This window comes from Rhinopithecus roxellana, chromosome 2, assembly GCF_007565055.1.
Source record: "Rhinopithecus roxellana isolate Shanxi Qingling chromosome 2, ASM756505v1, whole genome shotgun sequence".
In the NCBI taxonomy this organism is placed as follows: domain Eukaryota; kingdom Metazoa; phylum Chordata; class Mammalia; order Primates; family Cercopithecidae; genus Rhinopithecus; species Rhinopithecus roxellana.
Genome location: NC_044550.1, coordinates 132,368,703 through 132,395,284, shown reverse-complemented (window position 1 = coordinate 132,395,284; position 26,582 = coordinate 132,368,703). Strand labels below are relative to the sequence as shown.

Below are 26,582 nucleotides of genomic sequence, written 5' to 3'. Positions count from 1 at the left end.
ATCCCGTTTCACCTGGCGCTCTTGGGGTGGAGGCTGGGATCATGGAATCCTTTTTCCATGGCCTTTAAGACAAATCGATACTGTGCCCAGTTTAAATGTTTACATAACTCATCATCCGCCAGGTCTGCTGTTGCGGTGTGCTTTTCTTTTTATAAACCAAGCTCATGGGAGGTGATATTAAGTCCAGGACTTGCCTGGCATGGCCCAGCGGGTGTGCAGAGGATTCAAGGTGGCAATAAGGGTGAGTTCCCTGCACAGTGCCGACCATCGGGCTCGTCTCAGCCTCCTCCCTCATCTGCTCGTGTCCTCTACACAACGGGGGAGGAGGGGGAGGTCCAGAGAGGGGAGGTGGCTTGCCTAGGGTCACAGCCACAATGAGGTAGAAAAGGGACTCTCCCCAAGGTGTGTGTGAGGGTGGGACCCAGGGTCCTGCCAGATGCCAGGGTGGCAGAGCCCTGACGGGCAGATCCTGGGGTCCTGGGTGTCCAGGTTACATGAGTGGGCAGGTGGCAACTGGCACCCACCCCACACAGACACTCCTTGACACCCCCTAAAAATGCTCCCACCAGCCCCTTCACATTTTCCTCCAGCCAAGTGATCAAAGCACAACTCAGAGCCCATCTGCCCTGGCCACACCGTCCCCACTCTCCCACCCAACCTCTGACCACAGGCCTCGGAGCTGCCCCACCTCCACCAAGCTCAGGCTGCAGGAGGAAACCTCTCACCAGGCCCGCTGGAAGGCGGGATGGTGATGAAATGTGGGGATTCTTCAGCGAGAGAGGAATTCAGTAATCAGGTGATCACCGTTCCCGGGTGGTAGCTGGCCAGGAGGTGAGTGCAGAGGGCTGACAAGCAGGCCTGGCCTGTGACCTCGGTGGCCCTGCGACTCTCAGGCCCCTCTCACAAAATCCCATCAGGAATATTCCGTTCCCTGGCCTGGGATGAGGTCCTGGTCTTTCTGACCACCCTTGGAGAGCCCAGCAGCCTTCCGTCACTCACTCAGCAGTGATGTCCAGTCCCGGAAACAGTCTGATTCTGCTCAGACTTGGTGCTTCCCCTGCCTGCTCCCGCCGCCCGCCGCCCGGCATGCTCCCTGCTGGAGGGCGACATGGGGAAGGAGCTGGCTGCAGCCCCTTTCAGGCAGCTCTCTTTGGCTAGGAAGGGAGCCTGGGGATGGGCCGCCTTCTACCTGCCGGTGGCTGTGCCCACTCTGGGTGCGCTTGGCAGGTGATTACAGCTGCTCGTACCTGTCGTGAGTCCTTCACAGGGCAGTCTGGAAGTTTCCTGTAGAGTCATCTCCTGCAGAGTCCTTACCTAGGGAGCCCCTGCTGTATGTCCTGTGGCCAGTAGCATCCTGTGGCTTTGCTCAATCCCCCAGGCACAGCCTCCCTCTGCTGTGTTCTCCATGCCCCTCCGGGCAGCCAGCACTCAGGACCTAAGGTGGTCCCAAGCCAGCTCTCCCCTGTGCCCTGGAAGTATGTGGAGGTAAAAGCTGCATCCCTGGCAGAATCAGGCCCCAAACTCCAGACCCTTTTGCTGTGAGTCTCAGGCTAAGGTCTCCCACCTGCAGGAAACATTTTGGGCCTTTTGAGAGTTTCTTTCACAGAGGTGGGTGGGGCCTGTGCTCAGCCCCTGCTTTCTCCTTCACCAACTCCTCAGCCCCCCACCTCTGACCCCATAAATGCCGCGAGGAGAACCAGGGCTGGGGGGCAAGTTCAAGGACTCAAGAGACAGCCTGCTGAAATCCAATCTTTCCCCTGCCCGTACTAACTGAGCAGCTGTTGGCAAGTTGTCTTCTCTGTGCCTCAGTTTCTTCGTCTGCACAATGGGGATGATAACAGCACAAAACAATTTCTTGGAGTTGTCAGTAATAGGTGTAAAGTGCCAAAGCTGGGGCGTGGCTCCCAGGAAGTGCCCAGAAGGTTTACTATTATAACCCAAGGCACCACACTACCCCGCTAGACCTGGACTCTGTGGGGTCGGGGCTCCCCCTCTTCTTATCCCAGTGTCAGCCCGCTGCTGGGTAAATCCTCTCCCCAAGCCCATGGTCAGTCATTGATGACTGCAGGAGCCCCTTCCTCTCCCTGACATTTCCCTTCAGCAGCAGGCAGACCCCTCCTTCCTCACCCACCTCCATCCTTAGCAGCCCTGATACCTCTGACAATGCTAATTAAATGCAACAACCTCATCAGAAGGCTTAAGCTGGGCTTGCCTAAGGCCCCCTCTCTGCCCTGAGCCCTGATGGATCATTAGTGGTGTCAGCAGCACTTATGGTGATGGACGAGGGGAGTGAGTCCCCTGCCGTGCTGGGGAGGAAGTCCCTGACGAGCATGTTCATCTCCTGTCTGCAGGCCTTGACCAGAGTTTCCAGGGAACATCCTAGTCCACAGAATCGTATGAATTTCACATTGACCCTAGGAGAACCATGGCCCGGCAGGGATGACAATTCCCATTGTATCCATGAGGCAGTCAGGGCTCAGAGAGGGTGAGTGATTTGGGTGAGGGTGCACAGCTCGTAAGTCGTGGGGCTGGGACTGGATTACCACGGCCTTGATGAAAGCTGCAGGGGGCATCTGTAAGATCCAAGGGTGAAGTCTCCCCCAGCGGGCACATGGAGAAGAAAGCCAGCAAGTGCCACTGGCTTGGGGGTAGCCCAGTTCTCGGGGGCTGGAGCCCGCACACTCTCGTTTCAGCTGTGTGTCAGTTTCCTAGGGAAGCTGTGACAAAGTGCTACAAACTGGTGGCTTAAAACAACCGAAATTTGCTCTCTCACAGTTCTGGAGGCCAGAAGTCTGCAATCGTGATGCTGGCACAGCTGGGCTCTCTCTGACAGCTCCGGGGAGGACTCTGTTCCAGGCTTCCCCACTGGTTTCTAGTGGTGGCTGGCAATCCTTGGCATTTCCGGGCATTTCCGGGCATCGGAAGGCCCGGCTCAGCCTCCCAAAGTGCTGGGATTATAGTTGTGAGCCACCGTGCCTGGCCTGCCCTTGATTCTTGATGCATACCTTCAGCCTCTGCCTCTGTCTCCCCATGGCCTCCTCCCTGTATCTGTGTGTGCTGTGTCTTCATATGGCCTTCTTATCAGGATACCAGTCCTTAGATCTAGGGCTCACCAGAATCCAGCATGACCACACCTTAACTTAATCATCTGCAAAGACTCTATTTGCAAATCAGTTCACATTTATAGGTACCAGGGGTTAGGATTTTAACATAGGTACCAGGGGTTAGTTGTTCAACCCACGATACCATCTTTGCCCGTCTCTGGCTCTGGCGTGCAGGGACCTGTTACTGGGCAGGTCACTAGGGACACCACCTCTCACCTCTCCGGGCACCCACTGGTAGGCCTGTGCTGTGCCCAGCACCAGGGGGCTGGCTGAGGCCTCCTTGTCTGGTGGTCCCTGTGTGCCTCTCCATTTGGGGGTTGCCCTAGAGCCGTCCAGGAAGGGAGGGGGCACCTCAGGGAGGAAGGACAGCATGAATTTCCATGGGCTTCTCGTCACCCACATAGAGTGACTTGGAACACTGCTCCCAGTGGCTGATCTGGGGCCCCGAGTTCGAGGCTGCAGTCAGTGGCAGCTCCAGGCCCTGCAGTGTGGGGGCAGGGACGACCAAAAAGAGCATATGGCAAAGGCCCTGCCACTTAGGGGTCTGTGGGCAAGTTTGACCAAGTTTCCTTGTCTGTAAGTAGAGAGGGATAATTGGTCGATGGGATTGTTCTGAGATGAAAGTGCCGGTCCTTGGGAAAGCTTCAGCTGAAATGTCTATTTATTTTGCCCTTCACTCTTTTTTTTTTTTTTTTTTTTTTTTTTGAGACAGAGTTTCACTGCTGTCACCCAGGCTGGAGTGCAATGGTGCAATCTTGGCTCACGGCAGCCTTCACCGCTCAGGTTCAAGCAATTCTCCTGCCTCAGCCTCCCAAGTAGCTGGGATTACAGGCACCCGCCACCATGCCCGGCTAATTTTTTTTGTATTTTTAGTAGAGACGGGGTTTCATCATGTTGGCCAGGCTGGTCTCGAACTCCTGACCTCAGATGATCCGCCTGGCTTGGACTCCCAAAGTGCTGGGATTACAGGTGTGAGCCACCATGCCCAGCCTGCCCTTCATTCTTGATGAATATTTCGACTGAATTAAGAATTCTGGGTTTCCAGGTTTTAAAGTTTTCTTACAGCACATTAAAAGAGTCTTCTGGGGCCATTATTTCTGCTGACAAGTCAGCAGTCTCTGAGTCCCGGTGTCTCTGGATGTAATATGTTGTTTTTATTCTAGCTGCTTTAACATTTTCTCATTATTTCAGTTCCTAGTAGTTTGCATTTTGACCAGGATGTATCTTGGTGTAATTTTCCTTATATTTATCCTGCTTGGAGTTAGCTAAGCTTCTTAAGTTTGTAAATTGATGTCTTTTACCAAATTGAGGAATTTTTTCGGTCATTATTTCTTCATCTCTTCTTTTTAGTATATTCTCTCTCCCCTCCCTCTACAAATCCAATCACATGTGTGTTGAACCTTTTGATATTATCCAACAGGTCTTTGAGGGTCTTTTTCTTTAAAAAAATTTTTTTTCTCCCTATTCTTCAGATTAGGTAATTTCTATTGAGATCATCTTCAAGTTCACTACCTCTTCTATTTTCTCAGACTTTCTGTTAAGCAATTTCTGTTAAGCTGTGATTTTTTTCTGTCTCAGGCATGGTATTTTTAAGTTATAGATTTTCATTTAGTTCTTTTTTAAGTTGTTTATATTTCTTTACTGAGATTTATTTTCTTTTCATTAAGTATGAGCCAATTTTCTTGACATCTTTTAACACAGTTGTTAGCGACTTTAAAAGGCTCTAGTTGCTAATCGCAGTAGCCAGCGCATTTCAGGTGAGTTTCCACTGACTAGCTGTTATATTAAGTATGGCTGGTTTTCCTATTTCTTTGTATATCTTCATATAATTTTGGATGATATCCTGGGTCTTGTGAATGATAGCATAAGAGCAACTCTAGATTTTTGTTCCTTCTCCCCAAAGAGCATTTTTGTTTTGCTTTGTATTTGCAAGCAGTTAACTTGGCTGAAAGCAACTGTAAGCCACCCGCAGTGGTGAGTGGTGGTCAGTGGCAGGAGCCTCTGTTCACTGCTTTTAGCCCTGGCTGGGCTGCAGCTGTAGGAAGTCTGTCCTGTGTGTGTGTGGTTTGGGGTCAGCCCGAGATGTGGGCAGAGTTTATTTGCCCCATTTGGGGATCCGTCTTGGTGGCTCTCTTCATTCCAGGATTTACTCCCGCACTTTTCCAGCTGCTGCGAGTGTCTCAGACTCTGTTCTCTGCTCTGTCAAGCCAGTGAGACTCTGGCTTTCCGTCTGAGTTCCAGCAGCCCTATGACACAGGCTGGGACTTGTCCTCAGGCTGAAAACCATGAAACCAGGAAAGCCGGCTGTTCCTCCCAATTGCTGACCGCCTGCAGCGTCTGCTGAGGCCTTGCCCTCTGATGCCTTCAGAGAGCGTCGTTTTATTGTTGTTTTGTCAAGAGTTTATAGTCTATAGTTATTTGTGAGAGAATTGCCGCACTAGGGCTACTAGGCTATTACCAGAAGCGTTTAGAGCAGGGCCTGGCGGACAGTAAGCACTTAAGAAATGTGGGTTAATGTGGTCAACCACAATGTGGCGCTGTTTCCTCTGGTCAAGGCTGGAGACAACGTGGAGACAGACAGCACCATGCAGGAGGTGTCAGTACCCTGTGAAGAGCACACAATAGCCTTAAGACTGCAGTTGTAGGTCGGGCGCAGTGGCTCACACCTGTAATCCCAGCACTTCAGGAGGCTGAGGAGGGCAGATCACTTGAGGTCAGGAGTTTGAGACCAGCCTGACCAACATGGTGAAACCCCATCTCTACTAAAAATACAAAAATTAGCCGGGTATGGTGGCAGGTGTCTGTAATCCCAGCTACTTGGGAGGCTGAGGCACTTGAACCCAGGAGGTGGAGGTTGTAGTGGACCAAGATTCCGCCACTGCACTCCAGCCTGGGTGACTCTGGAGTGACTCTGGGAGAATCTGTCTCAAAAAAATAAATGAATAAAATAGAAGACTGCAGTTGTAGGAGAGACCACTTAACTTGGGGAGGGGGGGAAAGGGGACTGTCCAGGAAGGCTTCCTGGAGGAGGTGGTATTGGAGCTGGAAATGTGTCAGATAATCCAACATGAGAAGATGGACTTTCTTCACAGAGGTGGCTGCCAAAACAATGAATTTTATGGCCTTACTGATGAGAATTTCTGGCATTCAAGGGAGGCAACTTTTCTTAAGGCAAATCCTGAAGACATTTACCTCTAAAAATAAGTAGATGTTAAACATCCACTAGCTCCTTCTGGGCCGGAGGAAGCGATGCCCTGGCCTGGGCAAGAGGGGATCTGAGGTCTGGTGGTAGTTCTGTAGATGTTTGCAGGGGGCAACTGGCGGGACTGGTAGGCAGGACCATCCACAGTGAGGTTGGGGCCCAGATCCATCGCCACATTGCAGAGCTTGTGGTTGTCAATTCTGTGGCAGCCAAGAGCACAGGTGACCAGGAGCTTTAGCTTCTGTCCTATACATTTTGGTGATTCATTATTCCCGGAGTCCTTGTCTTCTCTTCCTCCCTCACCCTCTTACCTCCTTGTCTCACTTGAACCTCTAATCCTGGGAAGGCTCCACCATAAGCACACTACAGATAATGAAACCAAGGCTCAGAGAAGTTGTGTGGCTTACTCAAGACCACACAGCTGAGACTGGAGCCGAGACTCCAACCAGCACTTCTGTCTGCAAAGAGCTCATGGCGTCGTCTCTCGTGGAGGGAGCCTCTATCTCCTCTGCTGCCAAATGGAAATCACAGTAGTGTCTCCTGCAGGGGCTGGCGTGAGGTTAAAGGAGGTGGCAGATATGAAAATGACAAATAAATTGTAAATTGCCCACAGACATCAGTGTGTGTTGCTTGGCAACCACCCAGCATTTGTGGACCGCATTTGCTTTGGATAGCAATAGTTCTATTGGCATTTTAATTTAATAGCATGGTTATGTTCCCATCATAAAAATAATATACACTATGTGTATGCCCACCCTCATCAAATTATATGTTATGTATGTGTAGTTGTTTGTATATTGGTTGTACCTCAATATAGCTATTTTAAAATGATGTAACTTCATTACAGAAAATCTAGAAAACATGGACAAGTTGAAAGAGGAGGAAATATTATTTCATTCCAGCTACCCTAAAGCTACCTCTGTTCACATTTTGGGGAATTGTCTTGCAGCTTTTTCCCCCCTACACAGTTTCTTTCCTTATTTCACATAGTTATGATCATTGATGTAGATCATTACTAGCATTTTATACTCAATTTTATATCCCTTTCCTTCCCCCTCAGGGGGTTTTAATATGAAAGAGCAAGAATGAGTGCCCCATCGGGGACCCTAGCTAGCACAGCTGGGGTCAGCACACCTGACCCTGTTCCTGACTCCATGCCCGGTGGGCGTTTCCGTGTTCCCACAGAGCTGCTTTTCTTGTCTTGTCTTTTTAAGTTTAATGACATGTGCATCTGTCTTGATGGATGGAGGGATATATCCAGCCTGTCATCCCACTTCTAACCATCCTCTCTCACTCTTTTCTGTTGCCTCAAAGCTGGCATTGACTCATGGCTCAGAAGGCCAGTGCAGGCCAGGAGCTGTCCTAAAAGGCCTGGACTGAAAAACAGAGATATCTTGGATAGATATCTCTGGCGTGGCTACTGCGTACAGGCACCATTTGAAGCTGTGAATTAAGCCTGAGATTCCTGCCCTCGTGGAGTTGACGTTCTGGCCAGGAAGACAGCCAACAGATGATAAAAGCCTTTAGAGAAGGAAAAACATCAGATTAGGTTGGGGCAGGGATGGTCAGGGTGTCCTGGATGAGGGCGCTGGGGTGCAGACAGCAATTTCAGCAAGGTGGTCCCAGCTGTGCTCACCAGGAAGGCAGCAGTTGGGCGGAACTGGAAGAACAGGAAGGAGCTGTGCTGGTGCCCACGGGAAAGCCACTGCAGGCTGAGGGAGCAGGTCTTGGGACAGAAGGTGGCCAGGACTTTTGGGAAAGGGCAAGCAGCCTGGCATTTGGAGGGGAATAAGCAGGTGGAGAGCAGTAGATGAGGCTGGGGAAGGGGAGGAGGTACCTTTTGCTGAGTTAAAAACACGAGACCCTGTGCATACAACAGTAAACATTTTCATCATCTTGCATCTGCGATTCTGTGGTCTGGGCTTGGCTGGGCTTGCCCAGTTCTGTGGGTCAGCGGGGCCCAGCTGGAGGCGGGCTTGGCCAGGGGTAGGGGGGCTTCTGCTGCACCCGCTCTTCCTCCTCCCCCTCAGGGACCAGTCGGCCAGCCTGCGCAGGTCCTGCTCCTGGCACCGCCAGAGGCGCGGATGGCAACCCCCCAGTACCTAAGCCCCTTTGCATCTCTGTTTGCGGCTTGTCGAATTGCCGTTCTGCAGGCCAAAGCAAAACACAGGGACAAGCCCAGAATCAAGGTGGGGGGCAGAGAACAGGTTACCTGGTCCACGGTGGGAGAGGTGAAGGTTTGGCTCCGGCTGCGGCCCACCTGGGCCGCGGGGGATGGGTGCTGCTTTCAGAACACTCAGTGCTTTCCTCTGAGTATACAATGGGAACTGCTGGAGGGTTTTGAGCAGGGGAGTGCCAGGATCAGTCCTGGGTGTTACCCGCCTCTCTCCTGCCAGTCTGTTGAGGCTACGTCGTAGCCAGGCCAGGGAGAAAGTGCTGTGGCAGTCATCCAGTGAGAGGTGGGAGAGCGGCTGGCATCCTGATATGCTATGAAGGCTGAGCAGGCAGGATTGGATGTGGGGTGTGTGTGTGTGTGTGTGTGTGTGAGAGAGAGAGAGAGAGAGAGAGAAAGAGAGAGAGAGAGAGAGAGAGAGGGAGAGAGAGCGCAACTCCAAGACTTGGGCCCAAGCAGGTGAACGAGAGAGCTGTCATCACCTGAGACTGGAGAAGCTGCAGAGGGTGAGGTCGAGGAGAGATCAGAATTCAGTTACGGGGATAAATGAAGGGTTTTGAGTAGAGGGACACAGGGATGTCCTGGCTCAGGAGTTCGGCCATCAGGTTGGCTGCCATAAGGAGAACACAGGCTAGGACAGAGAGCCCTGTGGAGCATCCTCTCTGCGGCTGCAGGGAGCAGTGGTCAGATCTGTGGCTTGTTTGAAAGTAGATCCATTTTGCTAAAGGTGGTAGCAGAGATTTTGGAGCCTACAGAGTCCAGGCCAGGAGAGCAAAGAACGACAGAGGTCCCATTCACAGCAGTGGGCTATCCTGGGCTCCTACTAGCTGTTGCTGCTTGGGCCTATGGGGATGGTGTTCTAGAACTTTCCATCTTCCAAGACATACTGGAAATGTGGATTTTTATAGGAAATCTTCTACTTTTCAAATATTAGGAATGACTTCAAATGAAAAGTCAGAATCATTTTGGGGCTGCAGGCAAACTTGGTGGTGGAGCAGGCCTCAGGCTTCAGGCTGGTGAGCTGTCACCCAGCGGGGGTTCCTCTTCTAGGCCAGGGCCCCGTCCTCCCCTGCTCTCCCCCACTCCCAGGGCTCGCCACCCAGAATGTGCAGGCCACTCATCTCTGTGACTCTTAGAACCTGAGAATGTTGGTGACGGAAGGGGTGTTCCCCTAGTTCCCACATGCAAAAAGTGGGGCCTGGAGATGGGGCTGTCATTTTTCTCCAAACACTTGCCCATCCAGGAAGGCCAGCCCTGGGCATTGAAGACTCCAGGTATGGGGGTGACTCCATAAGGAAAGGTTCTTGAGCGACCTGAAGAAACACGGTTGGGATGAAGTGCAGGGAGGGTCAGGGCAGGCAGGGCTGAGCTCCGCTTCTGTGAGCACAGATTAGAGAGCGATCCCGGAGGCCTGCCTGGAGGTGGGGCCACAGAGCAGGAGTCTGAAGGAGAGGGGGTAATTCACCTCCATCCTACTATGTGGGAAGCCCTGAGTGGGCCCCTAGCAGAGGGTTGCCTTGCTTGTCTACGGAGATATTGGGAAGGGCTTCCCTGACCCAGGTTGCTGGAACACGCGGGCCTGGGTGGCAGGGGTGGGGGTCGGGGGTTCAAGACAGGAGGAAGAGGCCACATCCAGGTGGTTTCGGATACTACCATGAGTGTCCAGTTACTATAAAGTCTGCCAGCCACTGTGGTCACCCCAGGCCTGTGCCAAGTCCCGAAATCTCTGCCCTGCAGCCAGTGTAGCGGGAAGAGGAGGGCAGGAGGGGACAGGTTAGTGGCCCCTCGCCAATGCTCCTGACCCCTCGGGCTCCCTGCTGCCTCCTGCCCAGGGCTGTGGGGCCTCTGGGAGTGGGGAGCTCACTATTTCTGTGGTACTGTTGAGCACCCGGGAGAGGCGGGCTCTGACAGCCACCCCTTCCTGTCTTGCTGTTTCCCTCCCAGCTGACATCATCTCTACCGTTGAGTTCAACCACACGGGAGAGTTGCTGGCCACAGGTGACAAGGGCGGCCGGGTCGTCATCTTCCAGCGGGAACCAGAGGTGCGAAGCCCTGGGTCTGGTGGGAGGTGGGAGGAGTGGGGAGCAGAGTCAGGTGGGAGGTGGGCATGGTGGGAGGAGGATAAGGATAAGGGGGATAAGGGGTGGTGTGGCGAGAGGTGGTAGGGGACTATACTCCAACCCAAAGGAGGGCTTTTAACTGACAGGAGGTGTGGGGCGTCCTGCCTGGATCGCATCTCCCAGGGGCATGGATTCCAGGGGTGGGAATGGGATGCTCTGGAATGCTGAAGGGGGAGTGGTGGGCGGTGGTGGGGGGAGTGCACCTGGTGGGCTGGCAAAGCCGGGATCTGAGCCCCCTGCCCTCAGCCGATGTTTGCGGAGAGCTCCCTGCATCCCACGCTCTGTCCCAGACCCCGGACGAACGGTCAGGATGTGGCACAGCCAGCTGCTGCCCCAGCTCGTGGCTTCAGTGAAACCTTCCTCTGCCTGGGTGACCTGCATTGTCCTGGCCAGACTGGGGAGCGGGAGGACTCACTCTCGCCCAGCTGTCACAGCCCTCAGGCTGGGCTAGGTGGTTTTTGCTCAGGCCTGGGCCCTTGTCCTCACCCCTGTCCTCACCCCCACCCCCGGAGGCTTGTTGTCCAGCAGAACTCTCGGTAAGACAGCAGTGGCCTGGACAGCCTGCCCAGGACCACATTTCTGGAACGCTGAAAGAGCCTCGGGACGAAAGCCCATTTACTGAGAACACTTGCTGAGTATTCTGGAGTTGCTTCTCGTTTACTCTGCGCTGCTCACCTCCGAGGGTCAGATCCACACTCCTGTGACAGATGCGGGAACTCAGAGAAGCCACCCAGCTAGCGAACAGCAGACCAGGGATGGAAGCCCGGCTGCCCGACGCCAGGATGGTGGCCAGCAACATCACACACCACCCAGCCTCAGAGAGGGGCGTCTCCCCCAGCAAACATGGACTGTGCCTGGAATTAGCTGCAGAAGACATCCAGGAAACCAAGGAGGAGGGAGGAGGGGATGGAGCAGGAGAGGAGGGGGAGGGGAGGAGGAGAAGAGGAGGTGGAGAAGGGGAGGTAGGAGGGAGGGGAGGAAGCGGGGGCGAAAAGAGGACCTGCAGAATCATCTCTCCCTCCATTCACTCCTGAGCATGGCCCATGAGCTGAGGCTCCCTGAATCTGACTTTATCTTGATGGCTTACATAATCCTTCTCACGGTGACCCTATGGGTGCAGTGCAGTGCGGCTATTCCCCTCATTTTACAGATGAGAAGCCCAGAGTGCAGAAGGTTAAAATAGTTTACAAGGGGCACATCCTAGCTGCAAATCAGTTCCTCAAACACAGCACTCTGCCAGCACCTGTGGGCTTCACCAGCTGCACCAGGTGTCCCACCAGGCACCGCGAAGCTCAGCCTTCTTTTTGCCAAGCTGCAGAAAGATTCGATTGGTTGATGCGATTTTCTCCATTTTGAATTTTTCTCCCTTAGTGTTTTCTTCCTTCTGGCCCCACTGACCTTTGTCATAACGAGTGCTCGTGGGAAGTGAAGTGAATTGGAGGCAAAGATATTGGAGAACTTTGAAGCTTTTCAAAAGCAAGACAGGGACAGAAATATAAAAATAGATACTTAAAAAAAATTACCAGGAAATCTTGAAATCGTTCTGGGCTGGTTGGGGTTTCATGTTGTCGTATGAACTTGAACTCTCTCCTGGGAACGTGGTCCCTGGCACACACAGTGGACTCATCACCTGACTATTTTGGGAGCCCCATGGTGAAGGGGTCTTTATTAGAAAGAGCTCTGTTCCCTAAACCAGGCCGAGCACTGCTGAGGAAAGCCGGGGACAGATTCTAATCCAGGTCTGACATTGCCAGACATTCTGTCCCAATGTTAAAGTCTGCTCCTAAATTCATTTATTCAAGTCAGGCCTGAGTTGGACACATGGAATCCAGGAGCAGGTCAGGGCCCGAGACACGAGGGTGGCCAGAGCCTCGGCCTTGGCGTCAGGCAGGCCTCAGCAGAGGGGTGCTGGCCAGTGAGTGGCCTCATGGCTCTGGGAAGTCACTTCCCCTCTGAGTCTCTGTTTGCTGGTCTGTGAAATGGGAAGAGTCATGGTGCTCAAGCAGAGGAGGCCTGGAGGGTAGAATGCGATGGTGTGGGGAAGACTTAGCGGGGTGTCCAGCATGTAGCAGGTGCCGGGGAACATTCGCATTAGCAAGTGAGCTGGCTCGGGTGTGCGTGCTCGTGGGATCACGCAGGAGCAGGGCTTGTCCCTGGCACACTGCGAGTCATGGGCCGCTTAAACTGCAGAGAGTTTCATTTGACCCTCGAATTGGATCCATGGCACGGCTGGGCGCGTGGTCCCACGGCCGGCCCTGCTGGGTTCCCGGAGGTCCTAGCCATCGCCCTGCGGGTCGCGGTGCTCAGGCCCCTTCTCTGGGTTTCCCTGCAGAGTAAAAATGCGCCCCACAGCCAGGGCGAGTACGACGTCTACAGCACTTTCCAGAGCCACGAGCCGGAGTTTGACTATCTCAAGAGCCTGGAGATAGAGGAGAAGATCAACAAGATCAAGTGGCTCCCGCAGCAGAACGCCGCCCACTCGCTCCTGTCCACCAACGGTGAGGCGCCGCCCGGCCTCGCATGCAGGGGCACGGGCTGTAGATGTTTCTACCAAATGCTGGTTTGTATTTCGCTTATATTGTGAGCATTTCTGTGTCTTAGAACTTCTAGAAAATAATATTTTGAGCAGCATGTAAATCCCATGAGTGAGGATGCCAGACCCCCTCAGACGCTCCCCATGGCTGGACACGGGGCTGTCCTCCACTGTGAAAAGAGCCGTCCGGGCCATTTTATAGGTCTTTGTTTTGGGATGAGGGATTGTGATGGACAAGGATGCAGGTCGCAGATGCAGAGGACACTTGACACAAAGCGAACCCCTCCTCCCCATGCCGAATCCAGACCCCCAAACTGGGGCTGTCACCACGGCCCTGCGGGGCAGTGGGAGCAGCCTTGGTGTAGGACCCTGGCTGGCCTCTTAATCTTCCTGCCTCAGGGAGGAGCATGTGCCCCTCAGGCCCTGGGGACTGGCCCGATGCCTGCTTCCCAGGCTGCACTCTGAGGAAGCGGCAAGGGCTGTCCTGCTTGGCTCACCATGGGCCTGGGTCCCCTACTCACGCCCCCCGCCCATCCTCCTTCACCTGGGCCTTCTGCTGACCCAGGCAGCCTGGGGTCGGGTAGTATACACCTGGATTCTATTCTTTTCTTTTCTTTCTTTTTCTTTTTTTTTTTTTGAGAGACAGAGTCTCGCTCTGTCACCCAGGCTGGGGTAGAGTGGCATGATCTCTGCTCACGGCAACCTCTGCCTCTCGGGTTCAAGCGATTATCCTGCCTCAGCCTCCCAAGTAGCTGGGATTACAGGCATCCACCACCATGCCCAACTAATTTTTGTATTTTTTAGTAGAGATGGAGTTTCACTATATGTTGGCCAGGTGGATCTCAAACTCCTGACCTCAGCTGGTCCGCCTGCCTCAGCCTCCCAAAGTGCTTGGATTACAAGCATGAGACACTGTGTCCAGCCAGGACACACCTGGATTCTGTCCCTGCCCTGCCTCCCTTAGGCAGTGGCCTTGCTTTCCTGAGCCTCAGCAGGGTGGACACAGCTCCCTTTTGGGGTCCGTGAAATGGTGGCTGCTCAACCCCCTGAGAATAGTAACTGCTGCACAAGCACCAGCCAGGCTTCCAGGTGCTGTCCCCACGCCTTCCCCGAGGATGTCCAAGCTCCTCAGCAGGGCCTCCGATGCTTTCCTGAACCTGACTAGGCTCAGTTCCTGCCAGCCCACCTGTGCCTGAAGGCTGTCCTCACCTTGCATCTGGCCAACTCCCTCCTCATCCTATAAGCCTCGCTGGGTGCCAGCCTTTTCTGACCTCTCCACTGAGCCAGGCATTCCTCCTGTGATACCTTGGCTCCTCTTAACTCAGGCTCACCCCCGCTCTGGGCACCTGATGTTCTGATGGTGTTCTCCCACCAGGCACCCCAAAGGCAGGGTCTGTGTCCCGTAAGGGGCCCTGCCCAGCAAAGCTGTCACCTGAGCCAGCAGGGCATGAGAGGTCCTCCCGAAGGGCAGGCCCCAGGGGACAGGAGCCTCGGGTGAGTGCTAAGCCCCATGCAACTGTTCCTTTTAAAAATATTTAAGAGGGACGTGTCAGGCTGGTGCAGTGGCTCACGCCTGTAATTTCAGCACTTTGGGAGGCCGAGATGGATGGATTACTTGAGCCCAGGAGTTTGAGACCAGCCTGGGCAATGTGGCGAGACTATCTCTCCAAAAAAATAAAAATATTAGCCAGGTGAGGTGGTGAGAGCCTGTAGTCCCAGCTACTCAGGAGGCTGAGATGGAAGGATCATCTGAGACCAGGAAAGTCAAGGCTGCAGTGAGCTAAGATGGTGCCACTGCACTCTAGCCTGGGTGATTTGAGTGAGACCCTGTCTCAAAAGAAAAGAAAAGAAAAAAAAAGACATGCCACTTTCTTCCTGCCTCTCTGGAGAAAAGGTTGTCTTTCAGCACTCCCTACGCTCCCCTTCCCTCGAAGCTTCCCAGCCTGGTTTTGAATCCCGGCTTCACTCTTTCCTAATGGCAGGGCCTTGGGTACCTTCCAAATGCCCCACTGACGCCCATTCTCTTCCCAGTTCCTTCTCATCAACATGGTGCCATTTGTTTCGACTCCTGTATTAGTCAGCGTTCTCCAGAGAAAAAGAATCAGTAGGGTATGAGAGTGGGAAAGAGAAAGGGGGATTTATTTTAAGGAAGTGGCTTACGTGACCGTGGAGGCTGGCCGGTCTGAAGTCTGCAGGGAGGCCAAAGGCTGGAGGCCTCGAGGCAGAGCTGCAGTTCTGGTCCAAAGCCGTCTGCTGGCAGAACCTTCTCCTCCCCCGGGAGGTGCCTCATGACCTCCTAAAGTGGATCTTCTCTTCCATCCATCTGGTTAATTATGTGACTTGTTTTATTTTGTTCTGTTTTTAAAGATAAAACTATCAAATTATGGAAGATTACCGAACGAGATAAAAGGCCTGAAGGATACAACCTGAAGGATGAAGAGGGGAAACTTAAGGACCTGTCCACAGTGACATCACTGCAGGTGAGCTCCGGCGAGGAGGAAGCAGGCACACGCCTCTTTATTACACCTGAGGATTTTAGGGCTCTAAAACCTTTTGAGATTTGAGCCAGAGTCAAGTGCAGACCGTGGCTGGGCTGCTGGCTGCTGGGCAGCCACGGGCATCTCCCTGCCCCTTGCCTCAGTTTCCTCACCAGCAGCACAGAGATGACCACGTTTCTTCTAGGCATTTTGTGAGCATGCAGGGACGGTGCATGGCTATAAAGTGTTTTTCACCTACAGCTGAGGGTGGAGAGCAAGGCAGATAATCCCTTGTTATAAGAAGGGGGAAAGTGAGGCCCAGAGAGAGACAGTGACTCACCTAAAACTGCTCAACTGAGTGAGTAGGCCAAGGCAGAAGGAGAATGGGTCAGCAGAGCTTTGTGGCTCCTGAGTCCTTTACTGAGAGCAGAGGGACACCTGGACCATGTGAGGCCTGCAGCATCTACAAAGGCCTGAAACAGACATACCTGAAACAGACACCCACGTGCCCAATATCCAGTAAGCTGCATAAATATAAAGCGGTAGTCAATGCTCTTCCTGAGAAGAAGAAATAAATGTTTAAATACATTGGCTTAAATGACCGGCAAATTGCACAAATAAATTCTGAGGAAGTGGGCAGCCAATTAGCTTCGATCTTGAGTAATGAGGGTGATGGTGCCCCCTGACCCATCCCCAGTCCCAAGAAAGGTTATGGGGGTTTCATGTAGAGGGAGGGATACAGCGATCACATCTTGATCACCCTAGTGTTTGGGGCAGAGCCAGTGGCCTTCATAAAAATCCTGTTTATGTCCCTCCCAGCGTTGGAGGTTTTTCTCTGTAAGTCACACACATCCCAAGACACTTAACTGTCACTGAGAATGTGGGTGCCCTGGTCTGTCCTCATCCTGCCTCTCACCTTGTTTGCTTCCGATTCCACCCACGCCAGTGCCAACCCTGCACAGCGTTCTACCCACCCTGCGCAGTTCACACTGGAGGCAGCTGTTGTTTACTGAGGAGCTGCTCCACGCTAGACCCTGGGCTAGCCCTTGGGGCCCTAGAGGTGAGCAAGGTTCAACTCAGTACCTGTCCCCAACGTGTCCCCAGCCCCCAAGGAAACAGACATGGAATCACCATCACACTGGCGGTCAGTGCTGTGACAGAGGGACACAGAGAGGCCATGGGCACCCCAGGAGGCCTTTCTTTACTTGGTCAATTTGGTGAACTCCCATACATCCTATAAAACTCTACTGGCCTTCACCTCTGTAAAACCTTTCTGCACAGGCCAGATGAAAAATGTGATCTTTCCTGTATCCACTCTTGCCTTTTGCATCCAACACTGTCTGTCCTTAGTATCTGTATCTTCCTTGCCTCTCGCCTTGACTAGACTGTGGCTTCTGTGGAGGCAGCATGTTTTACTCATGAAACCCCCAAACCTTAGGGAAGGTTTTCTTTTCTCTCTTCCTCCCTTTACTAAAAAACTGGCTTTGAGATCTGGTTTGGTGGATGGCAGCGAATGGCTGGAGCACTGGGCAAATTGGGTCCCAAGGCTGCCCGGAGAAAACAGAAAGCAATGTTGCCAGAAGGAAGGGGAAGGCAGATTGAGATGCCAAGACTTTGCTGGGCCAGTGATGCTCTGCCCTCCTCCAGAGCTGCTGGACTCCCTGTCTCTCCTGAGAGTCCAGGGATCCCCAGGGTGGGCAGTGGCTGCACTCTGAAGGAAGGGAAGGTTAGCAGCTTACCTAAAATATCTGACACAGGAATACATGCAGGGAGGATGCCTTGGAGGAGTCCAGACACACTAACACCAACTCCCAGGCACACAACCTAGAAGCAAAGACACAGAGGCAGCGACACAAAAACCACCCAGAGCCAGGCTGGCACTCACACTGGTGCTGCACACACACACACACACACACACGCACAGACACATGCACATACACGTAGACTCATTCATGCATGCACACTTATATGCACACACTCATACATGCACTCTCAGCCATGCACACTCCCACACACACACGCTGGGTGCCCTGGTGTGTGGGGAAATTTAATGTGGGCTGCAGAGCTGCCTCTGCTCCAAAGGAGCTCAGTGCTTGTCACTCTGACTGCAGCACCAAGGCTGTCACCTCCCATCTCAGCTATTCCCTGAGAGTTCAGGGACACAGCCCTTTCATTCATTCACTCACATATTCACTCATTCACTGGAGAGCCTCTCTGCTAGGCCTTGGACTGAGCACCAGAGAGATGGAGAGTTAAGCAAGAGGTGACGCCTCGCTGGCTAGGAAAGCTGATGGGACCAGATGACAGCCTCAGGGTTGGTCAGGGCTGTGCAAGGGACCTTCGGGGCTGTGAAAGTCCAATGTCTGATGCCATGGCAAGGACCCTCACACCAACCATCTGAGATGACAGTTCGTATGAGTCAGGCTAATTCCACCACTGTAACAAAACAACCCCATCAGTCCAGGGCTGAGCTCAGAAATGCATTTCTCACTATGGGAAGGTTCAGTGTGGGTGTGCTGGTTGGGATACAGCTCTCTTGCAGGCTCCTTCCATCCCCATCCCGTGAGTCTCAGTCCCCAAGGCTTGGGTCCTCACCTTCCACCATGGGGAGGTGCTCCCGCTGCTTAACTGTATCAGGGCCAGGCATCACTTTGCTCATATCCCATCGGTCAGAACTAGTCACATGACCATGCCTGGGCACAAAGGCTGCTGGGAAATGTAGTCCACATGTAGACAGCTGTTTCCCAGTGACAGCACTGTGTTGCAGGAGGGAGGCGAGGAGGCTTGGTAGACAATTGGCTGGCTCTGCCACATTATCTTTTCATTTCATTTTAGAGTTAAGGAAATTGGGGTATAGGAGGGTTCAGCCACTTATTCACAGACCCACAGCGGGTAAGCTTTCACGCCTCTCATGCAGGGCTGGTGGGCGGCAGGCATTTGCCATCTGTCACTGCCTATTTCAGACCACGGAGGATCAGGATGGACGCCCACCCCTGTGTTCCAGCCTCCAGTTTGGATCACGTGCCCACGGCATGCTATGTCCTGATGCCGCCGCCTGGCCTTCACCTCCTCCCTGCCTCCCCATCCTCTGCAGGTGCCGGTGCTAAAGCCCATGGACCTGATGGTGGAGGTGAGCCCTCGGAGGATCTTTGCCAATGGCCACACCTACCACATCAACTCCATCTCCGTCAACAGTGACTGCGAGACCTACATGTCGGCGGATGACCTGCGCATCAACCTCTGGCACCTGGCCATCACTGACAGGAGCTTCAGTATCCTTCACTATGGCCTGGCCGGTGCCTCCCACAGGCAGGGTGGCTTCCGGTGGGCAGCGGGTTTGGTTGGTTGGCAGCCAGCTGGTTTCGGGGTGGCTGCATTGTTTAACTTCTTCAGTGAGGCACCTCTGGCTCCTAGTATGCGTGTGAGGCCCAGATACAGAATCATATGTCACGTCTGTTTCTGAAAACCACAAAAATCACGGTTGCTGAGCATCACACATAACCCATCGCCTCCTTCAGGGTGGCCATGATCCCCCTCATCCTGGGGCCTCATCAGCGGCCAGGAAGGAGACAGAGTTCAGGGTTCAGCTGCTTTGGATGAGGGACTGCTGGCCTGGCTCAGCGTCCACTGGAGGCTGTTCGGGGCCCTCCCCACCAGGGCCCAAGGCAGGCTGTGTTAGCCTAAGAGGACCAGCACTGGGGCCCCAACCAGGGCTTTGGGCGCAAACCAGGGTGTCAGAAGCCCAGCTGAGTTGGGGTCCTGAGAGCCCCCTGCTTGGTGTTCCCGTGTCAGGGCAAGCTGGGGGCAGCAGCATTGACAATTCCCGCCGACTGCTGAGGGGAGAGCTGGTGATGGCATGAGCACCGGCCTGCAGGCAGGGCAAGGCTTGACCTGCTGGTGGGAGCAGGAGGCGGGGGCTGGTGGGCAGGCAGGCAGGTCGCGGAGATGTCACTATTCTGCATACAAACAATGATGATAATAATTATAACAACATACAGTGAGGCTCTGTGTGCCAGGCTCTGTGACTGACATCAACAGGCATTCATTTTAACTCATTTCATCTTCACAGCAACCCTACGAGGTAGGTACTGTTATAAGTCTCCTTTACAGATGAGGAAACTGAGTCACAGAGCACTCAAGTTAACTAGCTCAAAGCTCACAGCCAGCAAGTGTCAAAACTGGGCTTGAAACCCAGGCCCTCAGGCCCAGACTCCCCGCTTCTAACCTCCACACTACACTGCCCTTTGTGGAGGATGCCGCCCAGGTGTGTCTTGGAAGGGGTGGGAAGACCCTCCTGAGAGCCTCCATGCAACCGGATGGCCTCCCAACTCCAGGCAGCCTGGGCACCCAGCACCAGTCACCAGTGGGCTGTATCCCTCGGAGCAATAGAAGCCAGGATAGCTGTGGGGAGCAGGGGAGGCGGGGAGCAGTCCGGGAAGGGCGAAAGAGAGTAAAAATTGGCTTTTGTGGGCTGAGAGCCAGGCACAGCCAGAGACCGCTGGGCAGGGAGACCCTCAGGAAACAGCAGGAAGGGAACAGAGCAAAGCATCGGATGTCCCCTGAGCCAGCCAGAGGGTGCGGGGCACATGTGTGGGTTTCGGAGGCAGAAAGTCTGTTTGGGTCTGACTGCCACCTTCAAGCTCTGTGACCCTGGGTGAGTGATCTCTGTCTCTGAGCCTCCATCTTTTCAATCATCCCTCCTCATAGAGCTGCAGGGTACCATCAGTGAACCCCTCTGTGTGATGTGCCCAACACTAAGTCAGCACTTGGTGGGTGTCAGGAAACATCAGAGTCTCTGCCTTCTCCTGTCCCAAAAGCATGGAGTGCCCAGAGCTAGGAGGCTGGATTGGGATGGCCAGAAAGTTTCCAGGAAGGATTGGGACCCGAGCCGCTTTGAAGGCTTGAAGCTCAGATTTCTCTGTACATAGAGGGCTGGGCTGGACATCTGTCTGACCCTCCATTGAAGCTGAAAGGCCATCGGGCCCCACCAGTCCACGGTGCTCACAGCAGCGGTTGGTTAGACTCTTCCTGCTGCACGAGCATGTTAGATGTGGGTAACTGTAAGAGAGCTTCAGGCCTGGTGGCTTCAGGGGCTGGAGCAGCATGGGCGATGGCTCTCTGAGCTGATTGCCTCTGCTGTCTCCTGTGGCTTCAATCGCAGGTGCCAGTAGTTCACGCCCCACCCTCCCAGAATAAAGTACAGGAGAAATGAGACCAGTTCTCTCTGAACTGTCCCAGCAGGACCCTAGATGGCACCCCGTGGGCTCTCATTGGGGGTGAATGCCTTGCTGTGATTGGCCAGGCCGGACTCCTGTATCTCTCCCTGGTGCTGGAGGAAGTCAGCTCCGCCTTCAGCCCCTGGATGTGGGGGAGAGGCGGTCTCCTAGCAGGGGCTCCAGGTCTGCAAATGGGGAGGATGTGGGGCTCACTGAGTGGCCTAGGCAGTACCGTACAGTTTACAAATCAGCCTGCCGTTCACTGTCTCACTTGGTGCTCAGAGACAGTGGTAATGTGATGATCACCCCATGTCACAGATGAGGACATGGAGGCTGGAGGAGATGAGGGATTGGCCCAGAGTCCCCATTTAGCAGGGGCAGAGCCGGAGCTCATGCTCGGGCCTCCATGCCTGGTCCAGGGCTTTCACCCTGGCCTTGGCCTGCCCCCTGCAACCCTGGGACAGTGGCAGCCACCCTCCTCGAGCCCCCACCTCCTTCCTGCTGGACTTCGGTGGGGATGGTAATTGCTGCGGTTTTTCTGTCCGGGCTGCTGTGAGGATTCCAGGACACTATGGGTGCCGAAGCCCTTTCTGAAGAACCGTGAAGCCCTGGAGTATGGAAGGAATACTGCTTCATTTCATGTATTCAACCATTCGTTCCCTGTGCCTTTCTACTCCCAGGTCCACACTGAGCCCTGGGGACACAGGGATGAATGACAGAAACTCACCCCTTCCCTGGAGGGCTCAGGGGCTGCTGGGGGACACAGCCCTGCCATGGCAGTGGAAGGGAGGGAGCCATCCTTGCTGTAGCCCAGGGTCTGGACAAGCTGCTGCGGGGGCCGCCGAGGAGGCCAGAGAAGGAATTTGGGTAGGAAGCTCCCTGGGCTCGAGGAGGCTGCCTGAGAGCATGGGTGTGCGGGAGGCAGATGCATGAGGAGGCGGAAGGTGCCGGAGCTGTGGCGCTGTGGATGGTGTGGGCAGGGGGCGTTCTCCTGGGGAGGGGGCCCCGAAAGCCAGTCATTCACAAAACCCCCACAGCTCTGACTGCCTCCGCAGTGCCCCACATGCTTCCATTTACTTTTCCCATTTAAAAAAAAATTGTTTTCTTTAAATTGAGTTGCTTTATTTTTGCCTAAGTAACTTTCTTTTGAAAGGGAATTGAATTTCACCATCCTAAGTTAAAGTATATCACATACCATAAACAGGAGGCAGCCGCAACCATAACGGCGATGCACACAAAATGGTGGAAATAAGATCCAGCCTCAGGCCTGTTGGAACCTTCCGTAATAATAGACCGCTCTGTCTGCACTCACCTGGCAGCAGCCACCAGCCCCATGTGCCTACTGAGTGCCTAAAATGTGGCTTGGTGACTGAGGAGCGACATCGTTAATTTGATTTAGTTCTGGTTAATCATACTTCAGATGAAATAGCCACATGTGGCCAGCGGCTACTGAACAGATGCTGCAACCTCTCTCCAGGTTGCCCTTAGACCCTGAAGCTGGTTCTCTCTGAAAAGATGGAGGTAAACATGTGCTTCAGTGTTAAGGTGGGAGAGTGAAAACAGAGACATCCTCCCTCATTCATCAGAAGGGTTGAATCCTGTCTCGGTGTCTGCATCTATATTACGTTACTGGAGGCTGTGCTGACTTCCCACCTCCCTGCTTCCAGAGGATGGGAAGCTATCAAGCTATTGATGTACCGTAAACAGGGGCGTGTCACTAGTCAGCTTTGGAGGTGCCATGGGTGTGTGTCGTGGGTGAATTGGATTCTAGCTGACAAGGCTGGCGGCCTGAGGACCAGCAAGGAGACCCGGGGAGAGAGAGTGAGAGGCAGGTCCAGAACGTGGCCATGGTGGGAGGCGGTGGAGGAGTGAGATTGTAAGGATGGAGATGTCATAGATTTGGGTGGTATCATAACTATTTTTGGATCGGGTTGGCCACAGGACATTCGAACAAGTTGGTTGTGAATAAGAAAAGGGGGTTGGTTCATCCCAGGACTGCAAAGTCCTCCCTGGCCATTACCATGAGCCTTGCCTCCTGCCCCGTCCCAAACACACAGATTATGCCCTGTCCACATGTTGCAGAGCACACCATTTACCAGCAGGTATTTATTAAGTACCTACTGTGTGCCAGGCCTTGTGGGTAATGCTGGAACTAGATAAAGATTCTACCTGCAGGAGTGGACACATGATAAACCATTGGTAAAACACCCGGCTTTGGAGCGGGTGGTCCGTGGATGCTACAGGGAGTCGGTGGCCCAGCCAGCACAGCCATGTACATTTCTCTCCAGCCACGCTTGCTGCTGGCTGCAGGTCTCAGGTCAGTGCAGGGTGAGCCAGGGGTGTGGTTTTTGCCAAGTGAAGATGTAGATATGGAGCTGATGGTGTGTGCAAGGGAGTGAAAATAATGATTATTGACCAAAGAATCTGAGCCAGGCAAGGGACAGTGACGAGGGAGGAGTGTCGGCAGATCGGGGGCCTCGGTGGATCCTGGGAACATCCCTGGCCGCACACCCTGCCATGTAACTCAGTGTCAGATCTCTGTGTAACTTCCCATTCTGTGAAAATGATCGTATTAATTTATCGAAATGGCCTTAGTGATAGAAGAATGTGTGTCTATAGCATGCACAAGATTCTGAGCTGGGCTTGAGGCAGCCCTGACCAGTCAACTTAGGCATTTGGCAGGAGTTGAGTGGAGTCTCCAGGGGCACGTGGTAGCCATGGAAACCTCCCTGCTTGGATCAGTTCATTGGGGAACCTCAGTGCACCTGGCGCTCCCCATGGCCTGTTGCTGCTTGACTCCCCATGGCCTGCTGCCGCAGTGACAAGACAGGGACCCAGGGTTCACACCACAGAGACAAGCCTCACTTGGCAGGGAAGGTGTCGGGACTGTGGGCTGCAGGTGCCGCGATGGGACTGACAGCAGCCGAGTAATTGAGAGGAGGCGTTTCATTTCTGACATCGGAGGAGGCCAGAACGGCAGCTGAGACCCCATGCAGAGCTGGGAATTGCTCTGAATTTTTGAGACACCTTTTGAGCAAATCTCAGTAGGGTGGATTCTGGCTGTCAGAGGGTGACAGTTGTGATTAGTCCTGACAAGAAAAACCCAGGGTCGGGAGGCCTGCGCCCACGCAGAGCCAGGGAAAGGCGTGGGCTGGACTTGGGGTTCGCGTCCTTTTGACCCTTGCTGTCTGGGGTCCTCACTTGGCCCGATGACGCTGTTCAGTCCTCCGTGCCTACTGGAGTTTTCCACTGCGTCATGTCTCCTAAGTCCAATCACTAACACTTTCCGTCTCAGCAAAATTGACTTTGAGTAACCGTATCAAGAGAAAGGAAAACGTCTTTTAGTAAAGGAGAAAAAGATGGCATTGCTTTGACCCTTGCACAATGAGAAAGGTGACTCAGAGGACATCTCTGCTGGAATGCCGTCATTGGCTCTCAGATGGAGGGAGGGAGCCTGGTGATACCGCGGCTCTGTGACCTGTCTCGGTGTAGTCACCAAGGCTCAAGCAACAGGAGCCCTCCCAGCCTCCTCCCTCTCCCTCACCCTCAGAATGGAAACAGGTGCTGAGCCCTCTCTACTCTCCCCTGACACTTGCCCGAATCTCACCCTGCCCTGCACAGAGCCTTTTGCACAGCTGTGAAATTGGCTCATCGGAACCTCTGGTCTGACCATGTCAGCTCCCCTTAAAGCTCTCAGGGGTTCCCCTCTGGCTTCTGAAGAAAGCCTGAGCCCATCCACAGTGCCCTGTGCCTTTGGTGATCAGCCCCTGCCCACCTCTCTGGTCACACTGGCTCACTCCTTCAGCCACTGGGTCCCTGGGGTGGGGCAGGGTGGGGTGGAGCACTGCCATCCGCCATCCCTTCTCCTGACCGTGCCATCTGCCTCTTTGCCCTGGCTGACTCCTGCTTGCCCACATGCAGTATCTCACAGCCCACTGCCTGGGACAGCCTCTGCCCTGTCCCTGCCACACCTCCCCAGGCTGGTCAGAGCCCCTCTAAGCCTGCAGCTCCTTGGCTGCCCCCTGGTCACATTGAGTTTTCTGCCTCCGCCATTTTGTGTTGACAGCCCTGAGATGAGGAACCCGGGGTGAGGCCTCTCTGCATGCCCTGTGTGGTAGGCTTTCAGGGGTTTCCTAAGTACCCGAAAGTAGGCTTTCATAAGTACCTTGATAGGAGGTGCTTGTGAACGGTTGTAGGTGGAGTGGGCTGGAAGTTCACCATTTCCGTGTGGTCTTAGGATATAGACACCTCCTTGTTGATCTGGGCTCGTGGGGAATCAGAGACCCCAAACCCTAAAGTGCAAGAGAAGGAGCCTAGGCTTTGGGCTCTGGCGGCCCTGGGCTCAGACCCATTGCTCAGCCTTCTGGGCCATCAGCTTCCCTGAATGCAAAATGGGAAATTTCCCTTTTATAAGGGATATTTGTAAGGTCTAAAGAAATCTTTCACATAAAGAGCCTGGTGCCTAATTGGAGCCCAGCAAGAGGATGGTTTATTTTGTCTCTTAAACAACAGCCCCTAAGATATTTAAGGTTGGTTCTCATAAAATCCCTGCATCTCTGATGGGTAAAACTCCTTTTTTCACGGTGCAGTTTCAACATCTGTTTAAGCAGCCTCTCGCGTCCTTTAATACCAATATTTTGAGACTGTTAATGCAGCACTGGGTGATTTTTCTTGTGTCTGATGCGTCTTGAAGGTAACAAATTGCGCAGGAAGTCTCAGTGGATAGACCTCTGCTTTATTTTTAGCACCCAGATAATTTTAAAGAGGGTTCGATTGATTTTTCTCTCCCTTAGTGATTTCTCATGGTGGGAACTGGCATCGCACCAAGCCTCGGCCTGGAGCACATTTTTCTAATTCCCATTTACAGAGCAGGTCCCGTGGCCAGGTGGGCTGGAGGGGGTGCAGCGACTCACCACAGGAGGCTCAGAACTCTCAGCCCATGCCTGCCTGAAGACTCAGCTTGTCCTCTGTGCCAGGAACAAAGGAGGGAGCAGACACGGTCCCTCTGCTTGCAGGCTCTGTGCTGGGCCAACGGATCCTGAGCCCGGGCTCCACCCCTGCGTCTGCCACTGACCCTGATCAGTCACTCAGTCTTTCTGTACCCCCTTTATCACATCCACCCCGTGGGAGTGTGTCTCCTGTACCAGGAGCTGTGAAGGGAGAATGGCAGATGAGTATGGGGCCTGATGCGACGCAGACACACAACCCTCACCAGCCCATGACCCACTGTCGGGCACCTTACAGGCTGCCTTTTCATCCTGCCCATGGTGCTAATTTAGAGAGGGAGATTGGGGTGCCCTGCTCAGAAATGCTCTGTTCACAGCGTATCAGATACGTACAACTGACGGCCAGGAGTCTGGACCCCTGGGTTCTGACTCCAGCTCTGCCGCTACCTGCCCGCGGTTCTGTGCATTCACTGGTTCATTCAGTAGCACTGGCCGAGAGTCTGCTCTGTGTTGAGCATTGGTGCTAGGGAAGCAGACAGGGTCTCTGGCAGGGCCTGCAAGTATAGTTGTATGGGGTGTCTGCTGCCCAAAAGAGGTGATGATCCAAGCCAAGCACCTTGGGAAGAAGGGACTTTTTTGTCTTTTTAGTTCTGCAAGGAAGAGCTGTCTTTTAATAATTGGCGCGAAGGCACTTTGTGAGTGAATGGGGATCCTGATGCTGCCTGGGTGAACTTTCTAGGTGAGCAAGAAGATACTCTTCTTCTTGCTCAAGCCTCAGTGAGTCCCGTGATCCCATCATCCAAATGCACCC

At 53.6% G+C, this 26,582-nt stretch overlaps 1 protein-coding gene across 1 annotated transcript in view; it reads left to right on the top strand.

Moving 5' to 3' along the window:
• The window catches only part of PPP2R2C (protein phosphatase 2 regulatory subunit Bgamma), a 154,031-nt gene that overhangs the window by 84,720 nt on the left and 42,729 nt on the right, over nucleotides 1-26,582 (top strand). Inside the window, exons 2-5 of the mRNA XM_010370045.2 lie at nucleotides 10,424-10,521; nucleotides 12,932-13,097; nucleotides 15,500-15,612; nucleotides 18,704-18,881. Coding sequence (XP_010368347.1) covers nucleotides 10,424-10,521; nucleotides 12,932-13,097; nucleotides 15,500-15,612; nucleotides 18,704-18,881 — 555 coding nt within the window. The remainder of the gene's footprint in view (nucleotides 1-10,423; nucleotides 10,522-12,931; nucleotides 13,098-15,499; nucleotides 15,613-18,703; nucleotides 18,882-26,582) is intronic.